At 39.2% G+C, this 16,014-nt stretch overlaps 1 protein-coding gene across 15 annotated transcripts in view; it reads left to right on the forward strand.

Annotated features, from left to right (window-relative positions):
• RBFOX2 (RNA binding fox-1 homolog 2) overlaps nucleotides 1–16,014 on the forward strand; it is a 275,598-nt gene that overhangs the window by 166,424 nt on the left and 93,160 nt on the right. The window contains exon 1 of one of the 15 annotated variants that reach the window (XM_038550711.1): nucleotides 1,926–2,453. The exons of 13 other annotated variants lie outside the window; for them this stretch is intronic. In XM_038550711.1, coding sequence (XP_038406639.1) covers nucleotides 2,409–2,453 — 45 coding nt within the window. In that variant the 5' untranslated portion in view covers nucleotides 1,926–2,408. Of the gene's footprint in view, nucleotides 1–1,925; nucleotides 2,454–12,104; nucleotides 12,376–16,014 lie in introns of those variants that run through there. One more of the 15 variants, XM_038550712.1, reaches the window with a different exon arrangement.

Here is a 16,014-nt window from a genome sequence, read left to right on the forward strand (position 1 = left end):
GTCATAGTTTGTGGCAAGTACTGCTGTATATGAGATGAAGTAGAGTGGAGGTGGAATGGAATGGAATGGGAATGGCGTACAAGGAAGAAGAAGGGTTAGAGAATGATTTGATTAGATGTAGAAATAAATTTAGTATAAGATTTTAATACAGAAACATTACCTTTGCTATTTCTTAATTTTTTAATCACTGTATAGGGGATAGAAAACCACTTTAATAACCGTATAGGGGACAGTTAGAATGTATTATAGGCCCTTAGTGTGTGACAAATCAGATAAAAAATGTTGTAAGGTTCAGATACTCCCTTAAGAATTGACAAACAGACTCTCAAAATTGTGGTGGTGAGAAAGCGATACAATGGATGGTTCATTAAGAGCAACTTTGAAAAAAATCTCATTCCTTGTATGAGAAGTTGCTCACAGTGTTTAATTTTGTGCTGTAGCATCCTTTTGGTTTTTCGTTTTACCTGTGTGCTTATCTGTTTCCCCCCGAACTATAAAGTCCTCAACAACAGAACCATGTCTGTTCATATTGTAGTGCTTAAGCACAGTACCTAGTGTGCAGTAGATACTCAGTAAATTTTTATTTAATTGTACTGAATTGATGCATTATTGTCTCTCATACAGAACACATGGCCCCAGAATACCAACAATCTGAACTTAGTCTGTCTAGTACATTGTCTAGTACATTGTAGTTACAATGGTCCTCCTAATCTTTTAGAACCAATTTGAGGTAAATGTTTAACCAAGAGAACTGTCTTAGATGTACTAAGGCCATTTTGACTCTTAAAAAAACAATTTCTTCTGAACAATCCTAAAATAAAATGCAGTGACCATAAAAGGAGAGAAAACCTGCACGGGGGGTGGGGGGGGGTGGCAACACAGTTGTACATAAACTCTCACAGATGCCTCACAGTTCCATTTAATCTTCGTAGGTTTAATCTTACTGAAACATGTTATAATATTACTGGCTCTCCAAGGTTAGAGAGATCATAGCCCTTGAAACTAATTTAGAATTATTTATCATTATGAACTTTTGAATGCTTGCCCCAAGTAGGGGATTTCTTAGGAGCAATACTTAAAAACAGTGTGTCTCTTACTAAGCATTTACTTTCTGCTCAACTCTATGTCCTATTTTCTAAGAATTACTTTAGTTCTCTGGTTTTAGATGGGCTGTTTAGACTTCAGAAAGCTAACTTGCTTTATCAGACTGACTTAACACCTGTCCATGTTTGTTACTGCTTTTAATATCTGTTATAGAAATATGTGTGCACGTGTGTGTTTGTATATAATGGTAGGGTGGGTATAGCAGCTTCCTAAAAGAGGAAAAGCAACTGGCTTTTCTGAAAAAACCTTTCCACCCCCACTTTTTTTGGAAGCAGCCGGAGTTAATCCTTACATGTTTGATTGGAACAGCTGAGAGAGTGTCTTGCATATCTTAAGGTCTCCAGTCGACTCATGTTGCCTCAGAGTTGGGGCCACCTTCCTCTTTTCTAGTCCTGATCCTGCCAGCTGTCCCAGCCTCTGTTAAAGCATAGTGAAGGAGGTGTTAAATGATACACAAACATACGCTGTCATGAAAGGGATCCCTTTACTGCATGTAGCAGTGTGACTTCTTTTTTCTCCCATTCCTTTCCACGACAGAGGGGTTTTATACTGTTAATCCTAGCACCTGTCTCTGCCGGAGACAGAAGGGGTGTGTGTGTGTGTGTGTGTGTGTGTGTGTGTGTGTGTGTGTGTGTTGTATGTGCGTGCGTGTGCGCGTGCGCACCATCCTGCCCAAGAAGGAATAGAGAAATAATACCAGTCCCATCTGCCTTTCCATGTCCTGGATTGGGAGTGTTCTCTCTGACGCACTTAAAGCCTGGAACATATATATCCTTATCCTGGATACCTTGTGCTTCCTACCATTTTTGTTTGCCACTTTAAGGAGCCTGTGTTCTTTTCCCTGGCTGTGATTCTTTGCCTCTTGAGTTTTTGGTGGAGTTGTCAGTTTAAAACCAACAGTAATAGCAAGTCTCTAGTATAGCTTTCAGTCTGTAACTGAAAGCTTTTTGCTTTTTCCCTGAACATTTCTCCTGGGTAGTTTTGAATCTTACTGGGGTGGAAGCCTGGGCTGAACCAAGCTCCAACCTCATCATCTGAGCCAGCATACCTGTCTGGAGCTTTTTGCTTTTTCCCTGAACATTTCTTCTGGGTAGTTTTGAATCTTACTGGGGTGGAAGCCTGGGCTGAACCAGGCTCCAACCTCATCATCTGAGCCAGCATACCTATCTGCATAGACTGGGAGTCAGCCAAAGATTTTTTGGTGCTACTTAGTTCCTTTGGACAGGACAGCCAGAGCAAGCAGGGCAAAAGTGTAGACACTTTTGATACTGTCTTTATCCAAAGATTTTTTGTTCCCCTTTGCTATGTATGGTGTATATTGTATGGATTATCAATATCCTGTTGTCCAGGTAAGCTAAGGGCTATAACTTGTTTTTTTTAAGGTACTGTTTGATGTGAAGGTTTTATGGTGGGATGAAATGCTTATAAGCTTTCTGTCTTTTGACCTGGTACCATTTAGGGCATAGATTTCTCATAGTATTTTGCTAATTTGCTGTAACGGGAGTTTTGAGCTTTATAGTATTGAGGGCTGGGCAGGAGAGGTTGCTTTCAACTAGACGTTCTGAAGTTTCAGAGAGATTTGTGTGTGTGTGTGTGTGTGTGTGTGTGTTAAGCAGTGGGCTTGGCATTGTAAATGTAACATAACTAAGTCACTGTCCTACAGTAAACTTGAGGCTTCATTTTGAGCAGATGAGAAGCACAAATGGTGGTTTCCAAATGTTGCCATGTTTTTTCAGAAAGGTCATATTTTATTTTAGACTATTTTGCAATGAGATAAATAGTATTTTAGTTATTAACTTATTGAAGTCTAGAATCAGAAAATTTTAAGTCATTATCAAATATATTTCTGAATATCGATTTGCCTTTAAGTTAGTAGTAGTATAGTGAATGAAGTTGAAGAACCCTGGATTCTGATTCAATCTGTAGTGTCACCACCTCTGTCATATGCATATAGCTTCGTTTTACATGACTTTCCTGTTCCTGTATATAAAATGAAGGTATTAGACCAAATGATCTTCATATGCCACAATTCTTTGAAATGTTAATTGGTTGTGCTGAAAAGAATAGGAAAATAAAAATGGTGAATACAGTTAATTCTCAATTACAGATACTAGTTGTTTTCTCAGTTTATTTTGGTTTATCTGTGTTCTCATGACACTTAATTTTTTTTTTTTTTCAAATGGCCATTTCTCTAATAATTAGGTCCTCAATTGTAGGCTGGACAGAAAGGCATAGGGTTAAAGGAAGTGACAAACTAACCAGTATATCCTATTAGATATTGTGGACCTGAAGGCTAAACCAGGCTATTTTTAACTGGACCTGGACCTGTTGTGTAAGCTTGCTGGAGTAAACTCATTCAGGTCTTATGCTACCAGTGTTGAAGTCAGATGGGAGGGGCTGTGGTTATATTTCTTCAACTGTATTCTAACATAGTGATCCGTACTATATGTTTTAGATTCTATTATATATTACATGTTTCCATTATTTTGAGTTACTTAGATGAAGAGTAAATTACATTTACCATAATGAAATTTTGATATATTTGTGGTACTTACTTGTGGACTCAATGTCTACTTGGCATAAAACAAAATAGGCTGGTTGACATAGCAGTTTAAAGCTGGAAGTGTCATGAGCTTAGATTAGAAACAAAGCTTCTTACCATTAAATATTGATGTGCTTTTGAAGAGAAATATCTGTGAACAATTTTTTTCTGAGACCCAACTAGCAAAATAAGGGACTTTGTAGTAACAGTCATATAAGTAAAATTGTCTGACGAAAAAAAATGGAAAAGCAAAAGTATTTCCAAAGAAGTTGAAGCATCAGACATATATATGAAAAAAACAATTATAATGTATAAAAGAAGTTTCAAGGTAGAAAACTGGCCATCCCCCCCCCCCACTGCCCCCTAACAAAGCAAAGGTTGTGGAATAGATTAAAGAATTCCTGTTCAGAAATTATGACATGAGGGACACCTGGGTGGCTCAGGAGTTGAGCGTCTGCCTCTGGCTCAGGGTGTGATCCTGAGGTCCTGGGATCGAGTCCCATGTCCAGCTTCCTGCGTGGAGCCTGCTTCTCCCTCTGCCTATGTCTGCCTCTCTCTCTCTGTGTGTCTCTCATGAAAAATAAATAAATACATACATCTTTAAAAAAATTTAAAAAGAAATTAATAACATGAGAGGCGCCTGGGTGGTTCCAGTAGGTTTAGCATCCAGTTCTTTGTTTTGGCTCATTTCCTGATCTCATGTGTTATGAGATCGAGCCCCATGTGAGATGGAACCTTGGGGCTCTGCACTCAGTGGGAGTCTGCTTGAATATTCTCTCCCTCTGTCCCTTCCCCCACTCGCCTGCATACTCACTCTTTTTTTCCTCGCTCTCTTAAATAGATAAATAAAATCTTAAATTTAAAAAAGAAATTATGACATATTTGCTAAAGTCTTTTGCAGTAAAATTTTATTCATTTATAATAAAATGAATTTGCCACCCCAAATCTTTTCAATCATTAAGATTTAGTATTGATAAATGTTGTGCTCAGTATTTGAAACACTTCCCTGACTTTGGTCTGTTTAGTAGATTTATTCTATGTAAAATTAAGGTAGTTTAGAAATGCAGGTAATGGGATGTTAAAATTTAAGAGTATGCTTTCCATTCTACCACATCAGGGAAGTTAATGGCAATGAAAAAACAATTTAAAATCGAAAGGTCCAAAACTATTTTACAGTCTTACTAATTCAGTTAGGGTAACAGTTTTCTTTCAGGGCATTTATAAATGGGTAATAGATGGTTATTTGCTACCTAAATTTTTATCTTCACTGTGGTTGCAAAATTTTCTTACTGGCTTCTGTTACATTCTTATACTTAGTTAAATTAAAGCTATGCAGTGAATAACCTGTGCGGTTCTGTACCAGTGTTTTATGCCATTAGATATTATGGAAGATTTGGCTGAACAGTATTTTTTAAAAACTAGAGATTTTGCACCTTTTTAAAATTAAGTATTTCTAGAATTGCTAGTGTTGAGTTAATGAAATAGTGAGTCCTTCTCAACATACGGCAATGAAGTATTTTCAGAACTTTATCATTCATTGCTCTTATTCTTGATAAAAATCACGCATGTCTTAAGAGTGTGCGATTGAAATTGGTTTTACAAGTTATAAAATACAATAAGAATAAGTAGATAGGTGAGTGCTCGATATGACTTAAAGAACAATGACTAGGGATACCGGGGTGGCTCAGCGGTTGAGCATCTGCCTTTGGCCCAGGACGTGATCCTGGAGTCCTGGGATCGAGTTCCACATCGGGCTCCCTGCATGGAGCCTGCTTCTCCCTCTACGTATGTCTCTGTCTCTCTCTCTCTGTGTCTCTCATGAATAAATAAATAAAATTAAAAAAAAAAAAAAGAACAATGACTATAGCCTCCCTGCCCAGAAAAAAATTCTATTTATTGAGAAACTATTCCTGAAATTATTCTTTTGGATTAAATATTACTGCCTCTGACTTGAATGGTTAAAATATAACTTGTTAGGATGGCTTCTGTCAAAAACAAAAGGAAAAAAAAAGAAAAGAAAAGTGTTGGTGAGGATGTGGAGAATTTGGAACCCTTGTGCACTGTTGGTGGGAATGTAAAATGGTGCAGCTGCTGTGGAAAACAGTATGGTGCCTCCTCAAAAAATTAAAAATAGAACTACCATATGGTCCAGCAATTCCACTTCTGGGTATATACCCAAAAGAATTGAAAGCAAGATCTCAAAGAGGAATTTGTACACCCATGTTCACAGCAGCATTATTCACAATAGCCAGAAGGTGGAAGCAACAATCCAAATGTCCATCAGTAGATGAAGTAATAGATAACTGAAATATGGTAATAATATATGCACAATGGAGTACACAGTCCATATGCACAGTCTTAAAGATTTATTTATTTATTTGGGAGAGAGAACAAATTGAGGGGTGGGACAAAGGGAGAGGGAGAGAGAATCTCAAGCAGACTCCTGTTGAGTGGGAAACCCCTCTCAGAGCTCAACCTCATGACCCTGAGATCATGACCTGAGCTAAAATCAAGAGTTGGACACTCAACCGACTGAGCTACCCAGGCGCCCCTACTCAGTCTTAAAAAAAGGGAAATTCTGATATAAGCTACAACATGGATGAACCATGAGGATGGTTATACTCAGTGAAATAAGCCAGTCACAAAAAGACGAATACCATATGATGACACTTTTGTGAGGCACAGAAGGTCCATCAAATCCACAGAGACAGACAGTAGAGTGGTGGTTGCCAGGGATTCCTGAGGACAAGGAGACTGGGAAGTTATTGTTTATTGGATACAGAGTTTCATTTTTAAAAAATGAAGAATGTTCTGGAGATGGATGGTGGCAGTGGTAGCAAATTATGGATATATATGATACTACCAAACTATATTTAGTTGACCCTTGAAGAACACAGGTTTGAACTGTTAGAGTCTACTTCTATGTGGATTTTTTATAGTGCAGTATTATAAATATATTTTCTCTCTCTTACAATGTTCTTAATAACTTTTTTCCCCTCTGGCTTACTTTAGTGTAAGAATACAGTGTATAATACATACATACAACGTATAAAATAATGTGTTCATTGACTATTTATGTTACCAATAAGGTTTCCAGTCAGCAGTAGACTATTACTAGTTAAGTTTTGGGGGAGTTACAAAGTATACATTTTGACCACCTTAGGGTTCAGGACCCTAGACCATGTTGGTTAAGGGTCAGCTATACTTGAAAATGGCTAAGAGGGTAAATTTTATGTTTGTTATGTGTATTTTACCACAACAAAAAAACATTGAGAGGGAAATGTAACTGTTACAAGCTAAGGGTTTGTGTATTTTTTTAAAAAGATTTTATTTATTCATGAGAGACACAGAGAGAGACAGACACACACAGGCAGAGGGAGAAGCAGGCTCCCCCGTGGATAGCCCGATGTGGGACTTGATCCCAGGACCCTGGATCATGACCTGAGCTGAAGACAGACGCTCAACCACAGAGCCACCCAGGCACCCCAGAGTTTGTGTGTATTATCACAGTTTTTCCTGAGGCAGTTTTTATGTAACCTGTCACCCACTGAACATGTTGGCTCTGATGATCATTTTGAGGTAAATGGGCAGTTGGAGAAAGAAGCAGCAAGGTCTTACATTATAGGCGGTGTAGCTAAGTGTCCGGATTTGAGAGTTTAGGACAGCCAAGTACAGCTTAAGGATATTGGGCATCTGGAAGATTGGGAGACAGGAAGTTGCCTATCTGAAAGATCCATTTACCTAGTGCATGCTTGGGTCTACACAATGCTGCGGACTGAAGTAGCCCAAAGACTACTTCTTTGTGGGAAGGCGACCTTGATGTAGAGGAATATATGTATTCTTTAATTTCTCATTTTGAGGATTTTTTTTTTGAGTACCTACTGTGTGACGGATACTGTGCCACGCATAGAGATTTGGAGGTGAAGAAGACAGGAGAGTCTCCAGTAATTTATTTAGTAATAGAGACACAGCATATTAATTTATGAAGTAATGTTTTCTAATTTCTCTGGGCTCACCTGTGTCTTAGAGTATGTTATTTGGGGTCTTGTTCTACAAGGTTTAGTTTTCAGGGACAAGAGATAAATGTAAGGGTTATTTAGGTTTTATAGCATAGAAGGTCTAAAGCAGTCCATTTAAAATGCAGCTCTCACTTTTTTTTTTTTTTTTTCAAGAATGGGTTCTGTATAACTGAACCCTGCCTAAACTAGAGAAAAGAAGCAAGGAAATAATAGAGTTAGCCTTAATTTGGCTTCACTTATACTAAAGGGAATGTGAAGGCAAAGGATATTAAAGTGGCATTGTGTCAGAGATGCTTCTGGGAAGGTATTTAATATCTATTAGGTGTAAATTGTTATTTACACTTAGGGTTATTGTGTGGGGGCGTGCTGTGAAAAGCTTTTATACTAACAAGTTTTTATTATTGCAGGAAATGCTATCCCTTTAATGTTGCTTTTCACTTGGGTGTCAGAGGCAGCCTGGGAAAGTATGAGCAAAACCTGCCTTCCAGCCAGGGACTGTTGGATCTGCTTTTATAGCATTACTGGTATGTGGGTGGAAGGTACGGAAGTTGAGTCACATCTAATGTAAAATTGTGAAGAGCAGGGGCACCTAAAGTTGTGTGTGTGTGTGTTTTGAAAAATCAGTGAGTATTATTTTGTCTAGAATCTGAACTATTCTAATCAAGTTGACAATAAGGCCTTTCTCCCACTCTCTTTTTGTACATCTCCCTTTCAGCCTCAGATTTCTAAAATACTGAGGTAAATTTATAAATCTGAACATACTTCCAAGTATCTTTTTGGAAGAAAAGAGCACTTTTTAATGTTTTGATAACCACATGGGTATTCTTCATTCTTAGGTGCCCATGCATTTAAAATAAATGGATAGAGTTAGAAGTCAAGGCATTGTAGCTTGATTTCAGCTAATGTTTTTTTCATCTGCTGTGTATTCAGGCACTGCATTCGGAACTGGGGATATGGTATGAAGCACATAATTCCTACCCTCAGGTTGCTCTCATCAAGTCATATTTATGCAGAAACAGTGACCCCAACTTTATGAACTCTAGGCCAGGCAAGCACTAAGGCATAGGGTAAAGGGGGACCAAAGCCAAATGTTGGGAGCAGGTAGGGTCAGGAGAGACTCTAGAACAGGGGGTCCCTGAAGTGAGCTCTGAAGGATAAATTCATCAGTTAGCCAGATAGAAGGCCGTGGTCAAGGGAGCAAGAATGCGAAACAAAAATGAACAGAAACATAGTGTCGTTGGGGAATGTGGTTCAGCGTGCTGGGAGCAGAGAGCAGTGGGTGGCAGGAAGGGAAGCAGGGACTCTGACTCGTATGGTGAGGCCAGATTATGTGGTAGGCACCTACTTAAGAATTAGGACTTTCCTTCCTTTTAGGCTGTGGAGAATGGTTGATAATTTTAATCAGGGAAATGGCATGGTGGGATTTGCACTTAGAAAGAGGTCCCCCCCAAAAACAGTAAAAAAAAAAAAACGAGGTCCCCTCAGTAAGGTTGAGCAGCTCGGATAGCAGGAGTGGTAGATTGGAGGCAGAAAGGGGCGAGTAGAAGGCTAGATACAAAATAATATGACTAGAGCTGAGTTTATAGTACTAGGGGGTTAGAAAGAAAGGGTAGGTTTCACAGAAATCAAAAGGACTTGCTTCTGGTTTGGTGTGTTGAGTGAGAAGGAGGATCTTGGGAGAATCCCAGATTTTCTTTTTTTTAAAAAAAGATTTTATTTATTCATGAGAGAGAGAGAGGCAGAGATACAGACAGAGGGAGAAGCAGGCTCTATGCAGGGAGTCTGATGCGGGACTTGATCCCAGGACCCCAGGATCACGCCCTGGGCCAAAGGCAGGCGCTAAACTGCTGAGCCACCCAGGGATCCCCTAAATCCCAGATATTCTGTACTAGAAAATGCCTTGGGATTAGTTGCTCCTTGGTACACTACGGGGCATATCCGGCCACTAGGGGACGCCACTTGTTTTGCTGGGTCAGGTCCAGGCAGTTCAGTTGCTCTTCTCTCTCTTGGGCATCAGGGAGCAAATTGTCCTCTATAATGCCAGCCTTGACAGTCAGGGACACACTTCAAAATATCCTTGAGTTTGTCCAGTGCTCAATGATCCTGTTATTCAGTGAGTTTATGAAAATCGTTGTATATTTATTTTGACATTAGCTCATATTAATTCTTTTCCTTATGGTAATGACTCTTGTAAGCTTATTATTTGCAGTATAAAATGTTGGTCCTGTACGTACAAAATTGGCATGAATACCAGGCCAAAGGCAATTTGTGTTCCAGCCCTAATCCTGGGCTTTTTGCATGTAGAGATTCCTCATTTGCCTCTTTATTTAAAAATTTTTTAAAAAGTATTTTCTTGGGGCCTTGTTGTCTGTCTTTATGTATGGAGGCTGCAGTCACAGACAAGCTTCAAAATAACTACAGCTTTCATAAGGATAGCGTGTGTGTGTGTGTGTGTATGTGAGTGTGAGAGAGAGAGGTTTATTTATTATATTAGAACTGAGAACATAATTATCCCATAAATGTGGTTTAGATTTTTCAAAAAGTACACTGGGTTGCCTTTGCTTCCAGTGAAATTCATCTACCTCTTCTTTTCTGCTTATGCTGTATTTTTAAAAAATTTGATTGTATTTTTTCTCCTGATTGGCTTTTCAGTTGCAAATTATTAAAATGCAGTATGTCCTATTTCCAGATCATTTCTAGAAATGTTAAATAAGAACAAACCTGGTACTGATCCATTCCTTTTCTGATAGTGGTATTTTTACCCCCTAATGTTTAAAAATCCCATTCTTTGGTACATATTTCTTTGTTCATTGAGGATTATTCCAAAAGTATAATGTAAATATTTGTAAAATGCCCAGAATAGTGCCTGACTTATTGTAGGTATTCAGTAAGTAGCTATAATTAATGCCAGTTTCTGCAAGATCTCCAGACTGGTACTTTCTGTGTTCTTTTCAGAATTGTTGAAATGATTATTAATTTGGGTAGGAGCATGATGATGTTGTATTGGCAATGTGCCAACCCACATTATTATTATACAGTACGTTTAAAAGGCTGGTTATGCATTTTGCCAAACAAATCCTCATAGAGACAGCAAAACACTGTTTTCTCAGTGTGATTTATGATTTTATTTAATTTTTTTAAATTTGTGATTTTAAATTTTGATTTCTTTGGTGTTAATCTTAAAAATAGGAAGCTTAATTTTAGAATTAATCTCTTTGCCTTTGGGTAATCTGTTAGAGATTATAACAATAAAGAATCATAGTGAAAATATAAATAAAATCCTTTAGAATAGGATCTTATTAGAATACTAAAAGAAATAGGAAACCTTCATTTTTATGAGATAAATGATAAATGCCATAAACTCACCATCTACACAGATTATTTTATTTGAAAATTCAATAATTTAAAATAGGAAGATTATGGAATTTATATTTGGAAGTTAAAGACTTTAACAAGATCACTTGTAAAGGGCAGAATCAGGACTTGGACCAAGACTTCTAGACTGAATCACACCTTTATGCTTTTCTCATTATATCATTTTAATAAGAGAATGTTAAAGGAACTCATGTTCAGTAAATGTTCTCACAAATCTTTTATATCTATAGCACTCTGTAGTAACAATTACTATTTACAGTAATGACACAGGTGCCCAGTGTGTATATAGGAGAGGGTTTATGATTCTTAGGGGAGGCTGAAATCCAGAAGGCGTAGGAACACAAAGGGCGGGTTCTCAGTTAACCAGATTTGTAATGAGACTGGAAGCCTTCAGCAGTCAAATCTGTATGCACTTTTGTATACACTTTCAGTTTCTTAAGCAGTCATGTTTATAGACACCTCTTCCAGAATCCCCAGGTTCTTTACAGTAGAAAAAAATAAGCACTTAGATTACCTTCCTCCTCTCTTGACAATCACTAGACTGATTTAGGACAGGCAAGTTCTTGCCCATTCCCATGCCTTGAAAACCTTCCGTTAAGTGGTCATTCAGCAGCTTTTCACATCTTTCATTAAATCGACTACATCTATAAACTGTACATCAGTGGAAATGTTCTTTTTAAAAATAATTTTTGTTTCATTATTATCAGCTATTCACGGGTGGAATGCTTTAAATCTGTGCTAACTATGCTGAGCTGCTGTGAATGCTTCCAGTGCTATATAATTAATGCCCCCACAGCAGATATTCATTCCTTAAAATATGCCTGCACATGGCGCCTGCCCCTCCCTCCCTCCCTCCCTCCCTCCCTCCCCCTCCCCCTTCCCCCTCCTTCACACACACACACACACACGCGCGTGCGCAAAGCACACACCAAACTGCCATTCTCCAGCAGGCCTGTTTCTGGAGTTGGGAGATGTCAGCCTGCCGGGAGGGGTGGGGGGAGGAGGAAGAGGTGGGGCTCCACTCTGATTAATTACCTTAGGCATTCAGGGGTGGGGCTTCCTTCAGCCATCTGCCTGAGATATGGGAGGGAGCTGGAGAGAGAAGGAGGGGGAGAGGCTGCCAGAGAGGAAGAGAAAAGAAAGGAAGAAACGCTAAAAAGAAAAAGAAAGGGGAGCGGGATAGGGATAAAGGGAGATCAGTTGTCCACCCTGAAATAGCTAGCGGGGGGGGGGGGGGGCGGGGGCAGCTGTGGAGGTGCACCCCAGCACGACCGCCCTGAAGGGCTCATCCTCTGTGCGGTTTGGTTTATGGAGGAAAAGAAAATGGTCACTCAGGTAAGATTTGTGTTTCCTCGATGTGCCTCTTTTCTGGTTTCTGGGATCTAAATAAAGATCTGGGGGTCTGGCATGGTCGGCAGAGTTTTAACAATGATTGTCTTCTCAGAGAAGGCCAGATTTATTGTTATCAACTGAAAAGTGTTAGTCTGTGTCTGCTGAGTATGTGTGTGCATGCGTGTGTGTGTGTGTGTGTGTGTGTGTGAGTGATACATCTGTGTCCTTTTTTCTCTCCCTGTCCCTCAGCTCCATAGCAGATTCCTGTTTCCTGTACTGTGCAGCTGTAGCTCAGGAAAGACCCTGTGGGGATTTGTCTACCTCTTTGTCTTGGTTCTGAGAAGAGGGAGGGAGAGAGACTGCAGAGGTAGGAAGAGATTCTTACAGACTGCCAAAAAGAGGGGAAAGGGAATGACTTCCTTTTAAGAATTGCAGAAGAATTTGTGTTCTAGGGAAATCTGATTCCTGATTCACTGTGATTTCTCAGGATTGGCTGTGGAATTGCCATTCTGCTGCCTTTGCTCTAAATGGCTTATTAAAAATGAAGGCTAGAAAAATAGGCTTCATTTTCGTGGCTTCGTTACTGGCAAAGAATGTTTTCAGTAGCAACTATGGGAATATCCAAGTGTAGCCGAGGCAGGTAGAACCCTCTGTGAGAGGAGAACAGATTTGAATGTATAAATGACAATCACACGGACATTAAAAGACATTTGAAGGAGAGGGAGTAGGAAATGGAAGATCTCTTTCTCCCTCCCTCCCTCCATCTCTCTCTCTCTCTCTCTCTCTCTGCCTGTCTTTGGTTATGCCAGGCAATATCTAATCTGCATTTTAGCAAGTCATTCCTGACAATTGGAAAGGTGAATCGTCTTCCACGGATCCCCCTGGCCGTGTCTGTTTCTCGTCGGCACCCTCCATACGTTTCTTTTACTCTTTTCCCCTTCACGTTGGTTGAGAGGGAATGATGAGACTGCGATTGATCAGTGAAATCATTTGCATGGGTGAGCGTTCTGTCCTTTAGGCTCAGACTTAGTGTCACTCCAGGCTTTTATGCTCTGTAGGGAAATTTCATCACTGGACAGTGCTTTCCTTTTAAGGAGTTTGCCCCTTTTTTTGTATTCTCTTTTCTCTTTTCCTCTCCAAGTCACCACCGGAGGGCGAGAGAGTCGGCTAGAGATCTGGATACAGAGGGGCATCATTTTAGGAGCAGGAACACTGTTCCGTTAAACGTTATATAATGCCCTGCAGTGCTGTTTGGAAGGAGGGAAAGCATTGGGGAGATGCTGCCAACGTGACCTAGAGGGAAGGGGAAGTTCCAAAGAATATAGTTTTCCAAAGGGATTCTTCACCAGATCTGAGTTTGGAGATTATCAGGAAACCCCTCCTCTTTTGGAAAGGGGAGAAATCTTTGAAATATTTTCTCTTCCACTTCTTATCCCTTTGTTGTTAGCCTAATTAACTCTTTTGAAATATTGCTTTACTTTTTAAAAAATTTCCATAAAAGAGATAGACCTATTTCTGGATTCTCTTTGTTGCTTGGGAGATGATACTTCTTAACCTTGGAGCCCTCATTCAATTTTCATTAACTGGCACTATTACAGGGCGACAGCTCTCTTCTTTCTCGGCTGTTACTGAATGAAGGCTTTCCAACTACTTGACTTTTCATTATATATATTTTTAAATCAGTGAAAGAGTTCTCTAAACTAGTGCTTTTTCTAATCAGAGGTTTTCTGCAGCCTCTTGGAACATGTGTCCTTCGTTTCTGGAGGAGCTGGTGAGCATGTGTAAGCATAAGATAGAACGCACATGCTTGTGCTCACTTCATATTGCAGTCTGAATAATTGACATTTAAGAAAACTGTAGTCTTAGCAGTAAAGCAGAAGAGATAAGTAGAAACTGGAAAGAAGGATTTCTTGGTGGTTAAGAATTCTAAGAGAAAAGTTAAAATCACTGATTGTCTCAGGATGTGCTGGATGCTGAGAGACGAAGTTGCTCATTTTTGCCCATCCTGAATTTCTATAACCGAAATATAAAGAGTCAAATTTGTGGATTTTCAGTATGTATGTCAGTGTATTTGTTTTGGTATATATTGTTTCTGTATCATGTAACATATGTAGTTGTTAGTCATCTAGAAAAAAAAAAATCAAAGGAAATAGCTAGAGAAGCCAAGTCTTTATTTGTCCTTAAAAGATTTTGGAGTTTTTTTTTTTTTTTTTTTTTAAGATTTTATTTATTCATGAGAGACAGAGACAGAGAGAGAGAGAGAGAGAGAGGCAGAGGCACAGGCAGAGGAAGAAGCAGGCTCCATGCAGGGAGCCTGACGTGGGACTTGGGACTCTATCAGGGTCTCTAGGATCCCGCCCTGGGCCAAAGGCGGAGCTAAATTGCTGCCCAATTTTGGAGTTTTTTAAATTTGTTTTTGACTTTTTGTTTTTCAAGCCAGACATCCAATCCCAATATTTGATAATGATCTGTCACATTAACTTTCTTTTTTTTTAAAGACTTTATTTATTCATGAGCAATACACAGACAGAGGGAGAGACACAGGCAGAGGGAGAAGCAGGCTCCTCACAGGGAGCCCAGTGCAGGACTTATCCACGGACTGGGATCACAACCTGAGCCAAAGGCAGACGCTCAACTGCTAAGCCACCTAGGCGTCGCGTCCCTGTCACGTAAACTTTCTGAATATAAAATGTGCACTGTTCAGGGTTTGGTTATCAAAGTTAAATGGTTTATCATGGTGTTTAGTGTCTTGACTAGTATATTAATAAGGGTATTTAGATATATTTCTTAGGTTCTTTGCATATTGGATCTTGACATTTTTGTATCCCTTTATTTTAAATTAATTGCTCACTTGATGGAAGAAGGATGAAGGGCTTTTCAGTAGATGACAATATTAAATCCATATCAATAGTTACATCGTATTATTTTATTGGCTCTAGTTTTATAAGGCCAGTTTTTTTTTTTTAATAAGGCCAGTTTTTGGGGTAATTAGCAAACTGCCATTTATAGTGTTTTGCTTTTAAAAAAATGACAATTTAATCACAGAATTCTAATATACTAGACAGACATGCTCCTGTGACTTTTTTTTTTTTAATTTTTATTTATTTATGATAGTCACAGAGAGAGAGAGAGAGAGAGAGAGGCAGAGACACAGGCAGAGGGAGAAGCAGGCTCCATGCACCGGGAGCCCGATGTGGGATTCGATCCCGGGTCTCCAGGATCGCGCCCTGGGCCAAAGGCAGGCGCCAAACCGCTGCGCCACCCAGGGATCCCTCCTGTGACTTTTTAAAATACAACTTTAGGTGTATCTGTTGCTCATGTAAATGCTGTAGGAGTATTTCACTGAGATCCTCTCTTCTAAGCATGTGAACCAAATTAATGCATTTCTTCACATGTGTAGAAACAACAATGTAGAATAAGAGGAAGGCAAGGAGAAGTCATTCATTCTTGTCATAGGTGTAAAGTTAAAAAAACAAAATTGCAAATGACTTCAAGTAATAATTTAAAAAAAAATGTTTAGCCAGGCTCAGACTCCATTACACTGTTGTTGAAAGGAAGAGTGTACCCAACAGGGAAAAGATCTTAGAATGGATGTGAAAGAAAATTGTTGTATTCTCCTATAGTGTAAGGCTGCCAGTTTCT

The sequence above is a fragment of the Canis lupus genome, chromosome 10 (genome assembly GCF_011100685.1).
Source record: "Canis lupus familiaris isolate Mischka breed German Shepherd chromosome 10, alternate assembly UU_Cfam_GSD_1.0, whole genome shotgun sequence".
Lineage (NCBI taxonomy): Eukaryota > Metazoa > Chordata > Mammalia > Carnivora > Canidae > Canis > Canis lupus.